This window comes from Myotis lucifugus, unplaced genomic scaffold (assembly GCF_000147115.1).
Source record: "Myotis lucifugus unplaced genomic scaffold, Myoluc2.0 scaffold_162, whole genome shotgun sequence".
Classification (NCBI taxonomy): Eukaryota; Metazoa; Chordata; class Mammalia; order Chiroptera; family Vespertilionidae; genus Myotis; species Myotis lucifugus.
Window position 1 is genome coordinate 2,811,860 of NW_005871210.1, and position 18,324 is coordinate 2,830,183.

General features: G+C 40.5%; 1 protein-coding gene across 1 annotated transcript in view; it reads left to right on the forward strand.

Annotated features, from left to right (window-relative positions):
- The window catches only part of SORCS3 (sortilin related VPS10 domain containing receptor 3), a 506,985-nt gene that overhangs the window by 312,328 nt on the left and 176,333 nt on the right, over window positions 1-18,324 (forward strand). Inside the window, exon 5 of the mRNA XM_006095936.3 lies at window positions 18,134-18,207. Coding sequence (XP_006095998.1) covers window positions 18,134-18,207 — 74 coding nt within the window. The remainder of the gene's footprint in view (window positions 1-18,133; window positions 18,208-18,324) is intronic.

Here is an 18,324-nt window from a genome sequence, read left to right on the forward strand (position 1 = left end):
GAGTCTTACACGACACAGGGTTATTGGCTTCAGAGGGGACTCCATCCTTATGGGACCCTCCCAGCCCTGAAATGCAAAGCTTGCCTGAAACAGGAATGGAATAGGGACAGGAGCAATGGAGGAGAGATTAGTCTTTGCCCGACCCTCTCCTCTGCTGTTCTTTGCCTGAAGGAATATGACTTCTGCATTGTCTGAGCAGGGGAGCTTCAACACCCCCAGTTCCACTCCTTTTTCTTCAAAACAGCCACTGGAATGGAGTTTCTACTCCAGGCATTTATCTAGAGATCGTCAAGGAGTGTGCCCGAGCTGCCTACTTAAGAATTAAAGGGTGGCTTTTTCTGAACATGAACGTTCAGACAGAATGGGTAAGGAAATAGGGCATATGTGCCTGGTAACGACCATTCTTTGCTATTGTAGGGTCAGGTAACTCTCCTTTGGAAGTGCAATGATTTTAGTTTTTATATTGTCTTTGTTTATGTCCCTCTTGGATTTCTGAAGTAAATTCTTTTTGAAAATGCTGACCTATAACTGCTGTCCTGAGGGGGCTAAGGAAACAATTGTGTCTTATGTTTCAGTTTCATCTCTGCCAGTGCTGGGGCCAGAGAGAAAGGTAAAAATAAACTCAGAGGGAAAGTATCCTGCCCTCAACAGGGATTTTGCTCAAGAGAGCTATCCGCCCCCCTCTCCCCCTTGGCCTTGCTCAAACCTTGGAGGACTGTGTGTTTTGTTTGTGCAGGCGATTCCCTTGGCTGAGGGCTTTTAGTTTTGTTAGCCTTGCTCCCTAAGAGATGCTCTTGGTTACACTTGAAAAGCAACAAGCCCATGTACAGACAGGTTCAGTGGGGAATGAATGAGTATGGGATGCCGTCTGATCTGATCGCTGTGCGCTGTCCTCTGAGCCAGGAGACATTTATGTGGCACTTAGCGTTATGATGGCTATTGGCCTGCCCAGGTAGATTTCTCATAAGCCTTTTCCCAAGGAGATTCTAGCAGCAATTGAATCATCAGCTGAGCTACCTGAGCTGAAAGCTCCTCAAAGCCTGCTTCGGAGACCAGGAAAATCATCTTTCCTCGGGCCTTTCTTTGGAGAAATTGGAGTTGCTACAGATAAGGATTTTTGGATCTCATGCCCGTGTTCTTTCTGTGCAGACTTGGGCATTGCTTGACACCCTTTGACTTCAGAACCTGTTTGAAAATTTAAAAATAATCACCTGTTTACTTGTTAGTTCCCCCCATTAGATTTCAAGCTCCTCCGGGGAGTTTTGTTTTTGCCTTAGCCTTACACTTAGCAGAGTAAGCAACGGGTAATGTATAAATATGTTATGGGTTTCTATTAATTCATTATAACTTTCTTCTCTGTCTTTCTATCTCTGTCTGTGTGTCTCACATACAGTTGAGACACACGCTCTCTCTCACACACACAAGCACACATATAAAGAAGAGTAAGTTAATTCATGCCACCAACTCATGAAATCTTCTCACACTCATTCCTTTCCAGATTTGAATTGCAGTAGATGACACCCCCAAATCTTAGAGGGGTCTTTCTCTCAAATCCAGTTTCAATACAGCAGCAAATCTTGTCACTTCTACCTTCAAAATACATCCTGAATATGATCAGTTCTCTCATCTTCTTCCTCTATTCAGTGGACTGAGTCCAACATCTAAGAGTTCTGTATGAGCCCTCATGGACTCTCAGACCTGACAGCCATTCCAGTACCAAATCTTACTGGTGTTGCCTCCAAAATGTTTTGCAAATCCCTCCACCATCCCTACTCCATCACTTGCCTGCCAGATCAAGCTACCACCCCCTTCCCTGGACCGCCTCAATGGTCTCTTCTCTATTCTCTCTGCTTTTCCCTTTGGGTGCCCCATGTCCTGCGCTCCATAGAGCAGATTTAAGACTTAAATGGGCCTGTGACCACCTTCTCAAACCCCTCTGTACATGTCCATTGTACAGAGAAGGAAGCCCAAGGTCCCATCTGGGGCAGACCTGCCTTTTACATGATGTCATCATTGATGCCTCATCTCCGGATGCTCCTCCCTCTGGCCCACTGCTCCAGCGACTCTGGTCTGGAGTAGCGTGCTCCTCGAATGCGCCACCCAGGCTGCCACTTCTGCTCTTTGCTGTTCTCCTCTCCCATCTCAGGTGACTCTCTTTTGGATGTTCACCTCACCCGACCTTTGATTTCATTCATGTTTCTGCTCAAATGTTAACTATTCAAAGAGGTCTTGTCTGCCTTCATAAAACAGGACCACTAGTCATGTTCCATCCCCTTATTCTGCTTTGATCTCTTTTAAGTTATCTGTATGATATTATACAGTCAACCTCATTATTGGCAGGTTCCCTATTTGAGAATTTACCTACTTGCTAAGATATATTTGCCAGCACTCAAAATATGTGTGTGGTCATCTATGGACGTGGAAGAGTGGCAAAAAATTTGAGTTGGCAAATTTCTCAACATGTTCTCAGCTGAGGTTTAGCAAAGTGACTGCCTGCTTTCTTGTTTTAGTTCTCATACTGTAAGAAATTGTCCTTTTCATGTTCTATTTTATGTAGGTTTTTTTTTTTTGGTGGATTCACTGTTAAAAATGACCCCCAAGTACAGGGCCATGGGGCTGTCTAGAGTCCTAAGGGCCAGAGGCTGTGACCTGCCTGAGGTAGTAAATGCATGCGTTAGCTAAGCTGCTTTCAGACATAAGTTATAGTGCTACTAGCCAGGAGGCCAATATTAATGAATTAACGATATATATTAAATAAGGTGTCTTTAAAAATAAACACACTTAAAACAAGGTTGTGTATTGATTCTTTGATGAAAATACAGGTGTTCGCAAAAATAGGTTTACAGTTGTGAGTACTTGAAACAGTTTATTCTTGTATTGTTTATTTATTAATTATTGTATTATTTCCCACTAGAGGCCTGGTGCATGATATTCGTGCACTGAAGGGGGACAGGGGATTCCTTAGGCACGCCTGTGCCCTCTCGCAGTTTGGGACCCCTCAGGGGACATCCCCTGAGGAGTCCTTAGCACTGCTGCGGAGGCGGGAGAGGCTCCCACTACTGCTGCTGTGCTGGCCAGCCATGAGCCAGGCTTCTGGCTGAGCCAGGAGGCAGCTCCTGTGTTGAGCATCTCCCCTCTGGTGGTCAGTGTGCATCATAGTGACCAGTTGTTCTGCTGTTTGGTCAATTTGCATATTAGCCTTTTATTATATAGGATATGAACAACTGTAAGCCTACTTTTGCCTACCCTGTATCATGACCCCAGACCCACAGGAACCTAACCTTGTATTTCCACTAGGAACAAGGTTTTGTATTTGCTACATCATGTTTGCTCTGACTCTGAAGACCATTAGTACTATGAATAATGAGAATCAACTGTAAATAAATGCAAGCACACATATTTGTTTTTTATTTATGAATATATAAATAACTATTTGTTTATTGCTCATTTTCCCCACTACCATGTAAACTCCATGAAGTCAGGAATCTGCAAATGGTGTTTTCTGGCATCTTGTCCTCAGCTGTATCCTTAGCACCTAGAACCATGCCTGGGTCCTGGAAGGTGCTCACTAAATTACTGATTGATCACAAGGATAAAATACATTAGTGAAATATAGTAAAGAATGACTCAAGAAAAGAAATCTGACAAAATAATTATTTCACTCTGCTAGATATTTTAATTTTATTAGACATCATGCTATTCCTAATCTCACCATAGCTCTTAAGGGCGGTACTTAGAAACCCACCCCTATCCCCACCCCTTGTATTGGCCTGCCCAAGTTCACACTACAGTCTGGCTCAGAAGTTCCATGTTTCCATTTTGTGAATCTTGGCTGTGTGGTCTTTGGGTACATGGGCATGGAATCAGACAGCCTCGTTGGCATCTGACCTACATAATTACTACTTGGTGTTTTCGGTCAAGTGACTTATTCCTTTCCAGATCTTGTTTTCCATTCCATAGAATGCAGATAATGGAATGATAATGGATTTCTCTACAGGATAATTGTAGGGACTAAATGAGAGAATGCAAACTGTTTAACTTAGTTCCCGACACTTAGTAAGTACTTGTTAGACATCTTCTCTTTATGCACTTTGAGCTTCTTTTGTTGGAAAAAGGGATGTGAAACAAAGCCAGCAGGCACTCAGGATAAAACTCCTGTCAGGCCCCTTTAACTGGTATTAGAGATCAGTGCATAAGAGTGGGGTGGGCACTTTCTGTGAAGGACTCGGTAGTAAATACATTAGGTTTTGCCAGTCATATGTTCTCTGTTACAACAACTCAGCTTTGAATGAGTATGGCTATATTCCAGTCAACCTTTCTTTGCAAAAATAGGTGGATAAAAAAAAGTGGATCATAAATTTTCAACCTCCACTTTAGACCAATCAGTATTCAATCCTGTCTACACATTAGAATCACCTGGGGAGTTTTAAAAATCCCTATGCCCAGGTAGTCTATTCCGAAAGATTCTGATTTAATATTTCTGAGATGGGGCCCAGGCATCAGTATTATTGAAAACTCCCAGACAGTTTTAATGAAGAGATTAGAGCCACTGATTTATATTGGTAAAGCCATGAACAGAAGACCCTCAAAGCAGTTGCTGCCTTCTAACCTCCACCCCAGGTCCCTGCTCACCCTGTTTTAGAACCCAAGGATCAGCCCCATTTGAGAGCTTTAGGCAGGGCTGTCCAGACTCCAGTACATCTCTTTTGCTTAATGCACAGACCATAACACTTTGTATCTAGAGGGAAGTCTAATTATCTGTGTAATAAATGCATTGTACTTTCAGGGAACACAGTCCAGCTGTTACTGTGCATTTTAGCTGAAGCTATGCTTTTTGCTGTTTAATTGAGCTCCAGCACTGGCAGTTGGTCAGGATGTTTTTAAATGGAAACAGTCTGCCCATTTCCTTTGTCAAGGCCATGGCTGGATGAAGCTAGGAGTGGGTTCACATGAGTTAAAACGTGTCGGACATAGGTCAAATCGCTTTTCTCTAATGGGCCCTAGGACAAGCTTGTGGTTCTTCTATTTCTAATGAACTCCAAATACTCAGCTGGACATTGTCTACCTGTGATGGAAGGGAGGTTGACTAAAGGCAGGGGAATGAGCTTAGTCATAAAGGTCTAGCTTCCCTAAAAATTGTCTAGAACAGAGTTTCTCAATATGTGGTCCCTTAGCAATTATATTTACATTAGAATAATCTGCTAACTTGTTAAAATGCAGATTTCTGGGCTCAACTCTTGACCTCCTGAATCAGATTTTTGGAGGAGTCCTTGGAATGTACATTTTAAACAGGTATCACAATAACTTTGAAGTTTGAGAGCCATTCTTTTGGAGAAAGCTATTCATCATATTTATATAAGAAGACTGAGATAAACTCTTATTCAAAACAGCCCAGTTAGGTCATTGATAGAGCTAATACTTGAGTCTAAGTCTATGTATCAGCTAGCTAATTCTGCGTAACCAACTCTTTCTAAACTTAGAGGCTTAAAATAGTAAACATTCATTATTGATTATAACTCTGTGGGTTAGTTGGATGATATTTCTGGTCTCATCTAGATTTATTTATGGGTCTGTGGTCAGTTGTGGTTGAGTGGGCAGCTGTGCTGATCTTGGCTGGGCTTTCTCTTACATTTAGAGCTCAGTTGGTTGTATCCTGGTCAGAGATGGCCTCCACGGGGGTACCTGGATTCTTTTCTATGTGCTTTTTCATCCTCCATCAGGTTAACACCAGTTTGTTTACCTGGGGGTGACAGCAATTTCAAAGGATTGGAAGTGCCTAAGGTTTCTTAGGAGCTACACTCAGAGCCAAAATATTTATTTCCACTGTGTTCTGATGCCAAAACAAGGAAGAAAGACAACCTCAATTCAAGATGTGAGGAAATAAATTCTTGCTTTTGAAGGGAGGAGCTGAGAATCCCTTTACAAAGGCAGTAGATACAGGGAAGCTAAGTAAATCTGCCAAAGCCTACCACACAGAGTCATGCGCCTTTCTCACATTTCAGAGCCTTTAAAAAAAGTTTATTTGCCAGCTTTTCCAATGTTAGGGAGCATCGATGGTGACTATTCCCTTGGGTTCTATTCTTAGGATTATTGCTCTTGGATGAAAAATCCAAAATCATAAGGGGCCTAAGAACTCATTGGTTTAAATCTCGAGTGACACTTCAATTTCCTGACAGGATCACCTTGATCAAATGCTCATCCATCTAATTCCCTGGAGAACTTGCTGCCATGCAAGGCAGCTTGTTCCTGCCTCAGGGGGTTCTTTTCATTAGAATAGTATTTCTTCTATCAAGCCCGCAATTGCTCCATCTATATTTGATCTTTGGGGCCTACCTCTGCCTTTTGATGTAGCCCAGAGGAAAGCCTCATTGTCCTTCCACAATGTTTTTCCATATTTTAAAACAGTTATAAACCTTTTCGTTCATTTGCCAGTTTCTTATGTGCCAAAAATCCCAAGTTTCTACAACTTTTCATGTAGGTCATAGTTTGGGGTCCCTCACAATTCAGGCCATTGTCTTGAAAACCTTTATTTTCAATGGCACTAGGTGCGTTTGAATGAGCACTGATTTTGGAATCAGATGTTCTGGAATTGACTTTGTGATCTTGAGCAAGCACATAAAGCCCATGGGGCCTCCGCATTTTCCTCCAGGAAGTGTGGACAGAAATAACCATCCCGCAATGCTTATTTTGTGTTAATTTAACCAGACAACATATACACAAATTCATGTCCAGAAAAATGCTTCATAATTAGTTTTCCCCCATTTTTTTCCTTATCTCACTGAAAGAATTGCCTGTAATGCACACACTATTTTTTCTTTACTATCTTGAGTTTGAATGAACTCTTAGATTTCCTAGCCATATGTTAATACGACAATGATAAGTATATTTCAAAGTCCACCTGGAGATATATTTCAAATGGTGTTTCATATGCTGGGGACAGTAAAACCTTCATTTCTTTGAAATTGAAACCAGGTGTTATTAGTATTTTTTATACTGAGAAATAGTAACTTAAATTAAATAAATGACCTAAAAGTGAGAGATTTAAGGTCTCTCCTGTTTTAGATTCAGGCCTTTGGAAAAGGAAAACAGATCTGAACTTGGAAAAGAGTTCAAGACAAATTAGACACAGTGAAAAGTCCAGGATAATAGTAGGCAATGAAGTGGATATTAATAATACAATGTGATGTTAAACCAAACCATTAAGGTGAGAGAAAACTCAGGTGAAGAGGGGGGGAGGGGAATGTGGATCAGAATAAATAAAGTCAGCTCACGGAGGAATACCAACATTTATGTTTAAAGGGTATTGCTTAATATGAGATGTTTCTGAATAGTAATGTATAAAATTGAATAGAATCTGATTGCTATGGAAAATGGTCAAGAGAATAGGACTATGGAGACAAAAGAATGGATTTTGGTAAATACTATGTAAATTGTAAGATTATTTTATGTGACTGTTAGCTCAGAAAATGATCTTCAATATAAAAGAGGATAAAATGAATTGTGAAAATGATTTCTAAATACAAGTGCTAGATAAATACAAGGTGCAGTGTTATTCATGTATAGCATACTCAAATGAGCCATTATTTCTGTGAAGTTATTTTAACTTGTTTTTCTTTTAAAATCAACCAGTTAACAAAAAAAGAGCCCTGTGCAGTAAAAAAAGAGCATTGAGGTGGAAGCCTGGACCCTGGGTTTGAATTCCTGCTCCACTACTAACTGGCTGTGTGACATTAGGCAAGTCACTTGGGTTCTCTGAGCCTTAGATTCCCCATGTATGGAAGAATGGTCCTGATGATCTCTAAGGCCACTGCCTTAGAGTGTATTATTCTCTATTTCTATTTTGCCAGGGAACCCAGTGGCAGTTTCTTTGAGGGGGAATCAATATTTCAGATGTGATTCCTCTTATCTAGGAGCCTCTAATCTATTTAAAGAGATTACCTGAAGTTTTTTTTTTAATCTTTTTTTATTGATTTCAGAGAGGAAGGGAGAGGAGAGGGAAAGAGAGATAGAAACACCAATGATGAGAGAGAATGATTGATTGGCTTCCTCCAGTGCACCCCCTACTGGGGATCGAGCCCACAACCTGAGCATGTCCCCTGACTGGGAATCGAACCGTGACCTCCTGGTTCATAGGTCGATGCTCAACCACTGAGCCATGCTGGCTGGGCTGAAGTTTTGAAGCGTAAGTGTATGAATGAATTGATCAATATTTGGATGAGTTAAATAAAAACAATTCAAAAGCTTATAAGAGAAACCTGTTGTTAGAACCTGGTTGGGCACTGGGTGCTAAATATGAGACAAGAGATACTATTTATAGGATACTCTTTCCTTCTCACCAACTTCTTATGGTAATGAGTTTTATGAATTTGCTTTTAAGCATAGTTCTTTAGTCTTTCTGTTGTAATCTTGCTTCTTTTGTCCAAGTGTGGCAAAGGATGGCTTCAGAAAGGAGATGATTTGAACTAATATTAAAAGTAGAGTAGAATTAGACAAATTTGAGAAGAGAAGGGGGCCTTCAGTTGGAAGGAATAGAATTCTGAAAATTTGAAGAGCAATATTTGTGTATTCAGCAGATTTTTATTGAGCAACTATTCTCCTGTAGCTGGCACTGTGTTAAGCACCCGGGACTATTAAAGTAGTGATCCCCACTACCTAGAATTAAAGACAGACATAGATCATATCATTACATAAACATATAATTTCATACTTTGATTAATGTTCTGAAATAAGAGAAAGGAGAGCCATGGGAGCAGATAATAGGTGGACCTGTTCCTATCTGGGGCAGGAGAGGACCAAAGATGGTTTCCCTTAGGAAGTGTTATTTCTGCTGATACCTGACATATGAGTAGGAGTTCAGTACATGAATAGAAAGAGGGAGAAGTACAGAGACAAAAAGGGGGTTTTAGGTAAAGGGGACAGAATGTGCAACAACCCTTAGAATGGATAAAGTTCATGGCATGTTTGAGAAGGTCAGTGTGAAATGATCATGGTGTCACCACTTTGACATCGGTATCATTATGAGCCTTTTGCTGCATGCACAATTGGAGGAAAGCACTCTGGACTGTGGAGTGGGCATTGGGGAACATGGGGACAAGCATCATCTGTGCTTTGTTCTCAATGGGCCTTTAGAGTCACCAGCACCTCTAGTAGGGAGTAGAATACTGGCTTGGGAGACAGGAGGCTTTGGCTCTCTAAATATACTTGTAGCCCCCGAAACTGAGGGTATACTCAGGCAAAATAAGGCTTACTATGTTAGCTGACAGGATCTAATGCAACCACTTGCTTGCAAGTCTGGCATCACCAAAACCACATTTCCCTTGACCTTGTTCCTTATAACTACTAGAAAGAAGACTTAACTGAAAACCCTGCTCATAGGGTGTCTCCCAATATCAAGTCCAGGATTCCAATTGTCATAGACATCAAGAAATGAACACAACTCCACTTGTAATCACCCTGTACAAAACACACTTGAGAGAGTTAAATGTGTAATCCCATCATTAATACCCCAGTTCCTAATTATGTGTCAGACATTCTGGCTGTCACTTGTTCCTCTTCTTCAAACTGGGGCTCAAAAACACACCCTTAGGACAGTGGTGAATAAAAAGTATGATAGATATGTAGTGTCTTTAAAGAGGGTCCAGTTCACTTGAAAATTTAACTTTTATTCTAAGCACAGATATAATGAAGTCTGCAAAATATCCATGGGATTTTATAGGAAGAATTAGAGAATTAAAAATATTTGCCCTTATGTCAGCCTGCTTACGATCAAACCCCCAGATTCCTTTGGCTGTTGGAGATGTTTTGATGAAAGATTTTAAGAAGCCCTGAGTCTCAAACAATGTTTGAAACTGTTTATAGGATATCTTGTGCCTTTTTAACCAACTTCTTAGTCATGAGTCTTATAAATTTACTTTTAAAAATAGTCCTTACCTGGCCAGCTTGGCTCAGTGGCGAGCGTCTACCTATGAGCCAGGAGGTTTCAGTTCGATTCCCCGTCAGAGCACATGCCCAGGTTGTGGGCTGGATACCCACTGTGGGGCATGCAGGAGGCAGCCAATCAATGCTTCTCTGTCATCATTGATGTTTCTGTCTCTCTCTCCCTCTCCCTTCCTCCCTGAAATAAAAATAAAAAAGTAGTTCTTGTTTCCTTGGTGTTGTAATCCAGCCTCTTAGGTTTCAAGGGAGGGAGTTTATAAACTTAATAAACAACTGTGTCTCCCTACACTCATCTGCTGTTACAGCCTTCACTCTCCCAGTCCATCTTTAAGTCTTTAGTTTGTCCTCACACCCACATTCATGTGGAGTTGTTTCTTTCTCTTCCTCTTTTTTTTTAAATATATTTTTAGAGATTTCATAGAGGAAGGAAGAGGGAGAGAGAGATAGAAACACCAATGTTGAGAGAGAATCATCGTTCGACTGCCTCCTGCACACCCCAACTGGGGATTGAACCTGCAACCAGAGCATGTGCCCTGACCATAATCGAACCATGACCTCTTGGTTCATAGGTCAACATTCAACCACTGAGCATGCTAGCTGGGCACCTCCTCTTCCTCTTGAATCCTTTGGATCCTTCTCCATTCTGCTCATTCTCCTTTCAGATGTGGTGATCAGACCAATGTTTACTGAACCAGGGCCAAGTAAATTGTACTTTTGTAGGAGAATGAGATAATGTTTCTGTCTTATTTCCAACATCTTCCCTAATGACCAGAATTTTCCACTTTTGTTATCTGCAGTGTGTTGGGGGAACTTATCCTTCAGGCCAACTTCTGCTCATTCATTATGACTCAGATCATGGCCCAGCACCCAACCCAGCAGAACTGACCACTCCTTCAGTATATTTAAAATTTTTAACCAAAATTTAAAAATATGTAGAGTTCCCATACAAAATCGAAAATTTCAGGTTCCTTTGGAAAAGTATAGAGCCTGATCTCACTGGCTCTCCTGTTCACAAGAGCTCTTTGGATTCCCTGTTTCTTCCTAGCATTGTGGTGAAATGTCTTGTGCAGAGAATTAACTCACTTACATGTGTTTTTCCTAGATCTGAAAGGAGAGTGAAACACTTGTTGAACTCTATCAAAAGCAGGAAAACAAAGATAGCTAAGTGTTTCAATATAGATGGGGAAAATCTTCTTGGATAATCAAATACATTTCCTTAATGTTTTAAATGCCATCAAAATGAAATGGTTACGAATATGGTAGTATTTTTCTTACAAGTCTTTCATATATTCACATTGGATTTGAGCCCAATCATCTGAGTTTTTATCTCCATTAGAATGTAAGACTCCAGAGACTTTTTGTCTGTTTGGCTCCCTGATGTACCCTAAACCCATAGAACAGTTCTTACTTATTAATAGACATTTGATCAATATTTGTTGAATGAAGAGATGAATGATATAAGCCATCTGGGAGAGATCAAACCTCTATGGCTAGAAATCTTCCAAAAGGGAAGAAAAATGGTGACTTCTACAAAAGAATGGCATGACTAGGTGAATGTATATATTTTTAAATAAACATTTTTTATGGTTTAGATGTCTTATATCTTCCAAGGGCAAAGGAAAATGGTTGCTGAGGACAGAAGTTCTTATGTATCCAGAGCTTAGAGGGACATTGGGTGCTGTTATCCCCACCAGCTATCAAGAGAGAGATTTCTGCCCTGACTGGTTTGGCTCAGTGGATAGAGCATCGGCCTGCGGACTGAAGGGTTCCAGGTTAGATTCCGGTCAAGGGCATGTACCTTGGTTTCGGGCACATCCCCAGTAGGGGGCGTGCAGGAGGCAGCTGATTGATGTTTCTGACTCTCTATCTCTCTCCCTTCCTCTCTGTAAAAAATCAATAAAATATATATAAAAAAAAGAGAGAGAGAGATTTCTTGGAGAATGTTTGAGGAAGGAACTAGAGGCACATGTTGCGATGGACCCTTTGCTGCTGTGTGACCCTGGTTTCTCTCCAACTACTACAAATGCTGTCTCAGCCCAAGGGATTCTTCCTGAAGCCCTACAGAGCCCAGCCAAGCCCTCCCACCTGCTCTGTAGCCCTACAGAGTCCAGCCACGCCCTCCCACCTGCCCTGTGGCTACCAAGAAAATGGGTGGAGAGCCCTTTTTATTTTGAGCAGAAATTAGCCTAATTTTATTTGAAAGACAAAATTCTCATGACCACAGTTCAGCATAATGCTACCTAAACTCCATAAGTTTTGAGAAAAAAAAAATAGGACAGTTAGGCATTAAGTTTGAATTTACCTAGAGGGGAAGCTTTTATATAAAAGAGTTTCTAACCATCCTTCCCTCCACATGGGAGATCTACTGGCTCTAGGGAATCTAGCTGGAGCACCAAAAACTGCTATAAAAATGTATATTTTGTTGCTTTTCCTGAGTATGTCTGGTTGCCACCATATGGTTATTTATTCTTAAAAATATATCCTTAGGGATTGCAGTGAAAATGCATAGGACAGGGAAATACTGGCAAATGAGAGTTTGGATTTTAAGCACAGATTCAACAACCTGGCCCTAAACCAGACTTCTGGGCTGACCATTAAATGATAAGGTGTGGAGACAACAAAACAACAGAAATGTGGCAAGATTTGCCACGATTCCTACTGGTGGTTGGTGTGAGATGCCAGTACTGGTTTCCTATGGCTGCTGTAGCAATATGCCACCAACTGGGTGATCTTGAACAATAGAAATTTATTGTCCCACAGTTCAGGGGGCTGGAAGTCCAAAATCAATGTGTTGGCAAGATAATGCTCCCCCTTAATCCTATTGGGGAGTTCTTTTCTTGTTCCTTTTGGTGACTTTTCAGCAGTCTTTGACATCCCTTGGTTTTTAGACACATCACTACAATCCTCTGTCTTTGCATGGTCTTCTCTCTGCGTGCCTCTGTGCCTGTCTGTCTCAGTGTCCAAAATTTTTTTCCTTATGAGGGTATCAGTTGTTTTGGATTAGGGCTCACCCTGACCTCATTTTAACCCGATTTTCAAATAAGGTCACATTCTGAGATACTGGGGGTCAGAGATTCAACATATCTGTTTCAAGGGGACACGATTCAACCTACAACCTCCCAATGCAATCATATTATTTTTCTCACTTAAGCTTTTCAGATACAATTTGTTCTTCCTGTGGAATATTATTACATTGATTAAATTGCCTCTTTAGTTCTTCAGCTATCAGATGCTTTTCCCTGGCAGGCTGATGTAATTAGGGAACTAATAACTGAATCAATAAGGAAAAGAGCGTGTTCTTTCATATTTTCCAGCTGTTCCGATGATTCATTTAGGGCTCTGTGCATGTTGCTACTGAAGGCATGCTTGTTAAGAGATATGAGACCGTGACATATAGTGGAAGCGGGGAAGGAGAGGATCTGGTTAGCTCTGTGGTAAAAGATCAAGATTGATGTCCGTGAAGGAAGGGGCGTCATAAGGTGGGGTATGAAGGACAACTTGGTCTTGCGTATGTAACTTTGCATAAGCAGGGACTGTTTTTAAAGATATTTATTGTTGGAAAATACACTTTATTTGAATGTTGCATGCAGCATATTGGGTTGAAGCCATGTGGGACTATATAAACGTGTGAGCCAATACCCTGCCTGTCCAAGGACGAATTCACCACTATTCATGATAATCTCTGTGAGACACCATTTTATGGAAAATCCCATATTGCCTTGTCTAATTCCAATCCCCTCAAGAAAAAATTAGAATTTTACTTCTTGAGTCTTTAAAAGATGGTTTTAGAGATAAATATAATGTGTATATTAGAAAGTTATTATTATAAATGTATAAGTTTAAAAACTCAGGTTTTGTAATATATTTTATAATATTTAAAAATAAATTATAAAATTACATAATTATATAATTTATCCTAAAGTAAATTATATATTATGAACATTTTCATATCATTAAATAATCTTCTAAAACTTACTATGGAATGGTTGCCTATGTGCTTTATTTCTATTTGAATGGTAGAGCTTTAATTTTTCAATTATTAAAGTAATACATATTCACAATAATTTTAAAAATCTAGATAACCAAAAGAAGAAATGACCAGTTGCCCTCAAGCTCACAATTGCAGAGATAACTGCTATTAATATTATGGTGTTTATTGCATGGCAGTATAGTTGTCTGAATTTATGTCTTCCACTCTTTTGGGCATTTTAAACCTTTGTAAGCCTAGCACTTAGTTTGGTGCTTAAAGCATAGCAGGTGCTTGATATACTTTTACTGAATGAATGAATGAATGAATTAATGAATGAATAGGTGAATGAATGAATGAAGAAATGGATGAACACATGCACAAATGGAGAGGTTGCAAAGATCCAGCTCCTGATAGAAGAAAATTTGTTTCAGACTCAGCAACTTACTAGATTGAGAGACAAAGCAGCTAACCCAAGGCCCTTAATGAATAGGAGCCTGCTCTTTCTGCTCATCTGAATCCGCCTCTAGGCAGAGAATTCAATTTAATTTTTCTCCCATCAGTCAAACTGAAGAGCTGAAAAAGCAAAACCAGAGACAGGGGAGGCAGGAGGTGGAACAGGCTTGGATGAGGAGATCAGCAGCTGATCTCTTGTTCTTTCTCTGTCAGGAAGAGCCCAAGATGAGAGGAGTGCTAGCAGGATCTGGGGCAGGGGGCATCCTGCCACTACCAGAATCCTCTTGATGGAGGGACTGACTATTTTCCTGGAAAATTGAGACTCCCACATGGTCAGTGTGACTCTCATGGTTTACCCATGGCCTATGTACTTCTCAGTGGGATGCTCTGGTATTAACCAACCTGTTCTTCCTGCTAAACCACCCCAATGTAAATATACATATAGATAGATATAGACACATCCACAAATAGATGGATAGACAGTTGGATAGAAAGAGAGATAGATTAACAGACTGGTAGACAGACAACCTCTACCTCCTTTTGGCCAGTAACACTCATCTCTAACCTCCTTCCTCTGAAAACCTTCCCCACAAGCCAAGCTCAATACCTTAGGCATATTGACACCCTTGTTCTCATTGTCTCTTCTACCCAGTACAATCTCTATTCACCTTTTCTCCTTTCTATACCACTTATCTCCAAAGGCCTTGCACAGAAAATATTTCTTTTGGAAGCCTCATTGTTCCATTTCTACCTCTGTTAATCTTGCCCATTTCTCAACTTCTAGATCTTTAGCCTTAGCCCCATTTCCCTCCTTTATGTGCTGTACCTGTATGTATGCTTTGATTGTCAGCAGTTACCCTTTTTGATGCTGAAAGAACTGGATATGGTTCTGTGTGCTCTGTCATATAATGGTGTAGAGCTTGTCTTGTTGTATTCATTGAGCTGGTAAATAAAGAAAGGGACTCAGAATGATGGGGATGAGTGCTGCTGCCATTTCCCATCTGCTGAGTCGGGCACCTATAGTAGTTAGGGCTTACTCGTGGGGTGAGGGCCCAGTTTGAATAAATACAATGAGAGTTGAGAGTTGGCGTAGAGTTGGTGTGGTATACTATAAACTTTCCATCAGCTAAATCGGTATAGATGTCCTAGTTTTTCATATCGTTGCTGCAGTCACTTTGTAGACCAAGTGTATTTTAGTCTATAAATGGGAATGCAAATATATCTCCTTAACTACCTTTTTGGATAATTTAAGTATCAAAAGATAGTATGGCCTGACCAGCATGACTCAGTGGTTGAGCATCTCCTTTGAACCCGGAGGTCAAGGTTCGATCCCTGGTCAAGGCACATGCCTGGTTGCAGGCTTGATCCCCAGGAGGGGAAGTTTAGGAGCAGCCAGTCAATGATTCTCATTATTGTTGTTTATATCTCTCGTTCCCTCTCCCTCTCTGAAATCAATAAAAAATATATTTTAAAAAAGACAGTAAGTATAATAATTTCACTCTCTCACTCATATACATCTGTCATTTACTGGACATAAAGAGACTTTGTATGTAGTTCATAATGCCAATATTCAATAAATATTTGCTGAATTAAATTAAAACAGGCCAAATTTTTTTCAAGTTCCTTAAAGTTTTTTTTGAAACTACCAGAAATTCATTCAAAAATGATTTCTATATGGGCTATATGATTATGGCTTCAGAACTGAACACACAGCCCAGTTACCTGGGTGTGTTGTACTTGGCAGCACATCCCCGTGGGTGAGGAGCTACTGGGGATGCAATCACAGGAATGTTCTTTGCCTAACCCCATTTCTGTAAACTTGAGGGCCACTTACTTTGGCCTTTTTCAATGTCTCTACCTAAAAATTTGTGGGGGAAGTATAAACATGGTGAAATTTTCATTATAATCTATATACCATGTTTCCTTGGAAGGAGACATGCTCTAGGCATCAGAAAACTTAAATCTTAGTTCCTTTGACCAAAACTTAACTTCTCCAAGATTGAGTTTGCTTAACTGTGAAAGAGATTTGTGTGTTCACCTGTTAAGTGCCAGGAATTGTATAAGGTGAATAAGGCATGACCCCTGCACCTCTTTGACTCACAGTCTAGTACAGGGGTGGGCAAACTTTTTGACTCGAGGGCCACAATGGGTTCTTAAACTGGACTGGAGGGCCGGAACAAAAGCATGGATGGAGTGTTTGTGTGAACTAATATAAATTCAAAGTAAACATCATTACATAAAAGGGTACGGTCTTTTTTTTTTTTTAGTTTTATTCATTTCAAATGGGCTGGATCCGGCCCGCGGGCCGTAGTTTGCCCACGGCTGGTCTAGTAGGAGGCGAGGCACGCCAACCATAAATGGCTTAGCTTGAACAGCTTCCTAGAGGCAGATAGCAAAAATTGCAGTGACTGTGGAGTGAGTGGTTAACCCTGCCTGGGTTGATCAAAAATTGCTTGAGAGCAGGAGTTTAAGTTAGTAATAACTGTCCTTCCTTTCTTTCAGTGTCTTTTAAAGGCTCAAATGTATGTGACAGAGCAATGTTGTTGAACTATCATTATTATTACTATTATTACTACTACTATTATTACTATTATTATTATTATTAGCAGATCAGATAATTCAGACATTCAATAGAAAATAAACCCCAATCTCTAAGTTTCTTAGAGGGATGTTGGCCTTTCCCTTACGCATTCATTATAAAGGGGTCAGACTCTACATCCATAAAATAAGTGACGGTAGAATCTGACTGAATTGGCCACGCAGAGGGTTGTTTTTGATTTTTCCAAAGTTCTGGTGCTCTTCTGGAATTTTTTTCTCATTCTCTGAGTTGCTTTCCACCCCTACCTGCCCGTTTTAATTATTGATTTATGCAACAGAATATAAATACAACTAAATATAGACAAATCTGAAAGATGTAACCATACAGATTAGCCTGTGATTAGTGCTCAGTGGAAACACGCGATGAGTACAGTACACTGAGAAGGAAGAAAGATGCGTGGGCTGCAGTGGTCAGAGCAGGAAGTCACACTTGTGCTGGCCCTGCATGGATGGTTAATCTTCCATTAGGCACAAGAGTGGCCTTATCTTTGCCATCTTGCAAAGACCTGGGAGTATAAATAAGCCTGGTATCATTAGTGGCATTGGGGAGTCCAGTTCACTTATATTATATATAGGAGCAGTAAGAGGTGAAACTGAAAGAGCCCAATATTTCGCATATAATATTAGCTCAGATCCCATCTGATGAGCGTTTTCACATAGGTGTTCCTTTTTCTCTTTGAGCACAGAGCCTACCTCTTATTTATCTTGATATTCACCAGAGTGCCTTACACATAGGAGTTGTCCAATTGAAAGAAATGTGGCTGAATTATTTTAGACATAGCTGAAGACTTTCATGGACTTTGAGGAAAAGGGAAGATATAATTTTACTAAAGGTTTTACCCCCTAAAAGAGAGAATGATGGATGGCATCAGACATGGATTTATACTCAGCTCACAAGCATCAGTTGATTGGATATATATTAAGCACCTACTTGTGCCAGGAGGCATGATGATAAGCATAGCACAGTCATATTCACATAATTTTATCTGGATAAATAAAATTTATTTATTTATGACTGCTAGGGTGTGCTAGGCTCTCTGGGGTGTTGGAATGTTCTTCTCCAGGGGGAAGACCCAGGTATTCATATGGAAAGTGTGCCTTGATGCTCATGCTCCAGGTATTCATATGGAAAGTGTGCCTTGATGCTCATGCTCTCCTCACTTCATTGTTTTGCAGCTCTACAGTTCCATGGACTTTGGGAGACGCTGGCAACTCATGCATGAACGCATCACCCCCAACAGGTTTTACTGGTAAGCCCCATCCGTGGACTCACCCTCTTGCGTAAAGGATTGTCAGACAGCATAGCACTCTGAACAATTCCTGGACACATCCATTATTTGAAGGCACATGTGTTCTAGCCCTTTGAT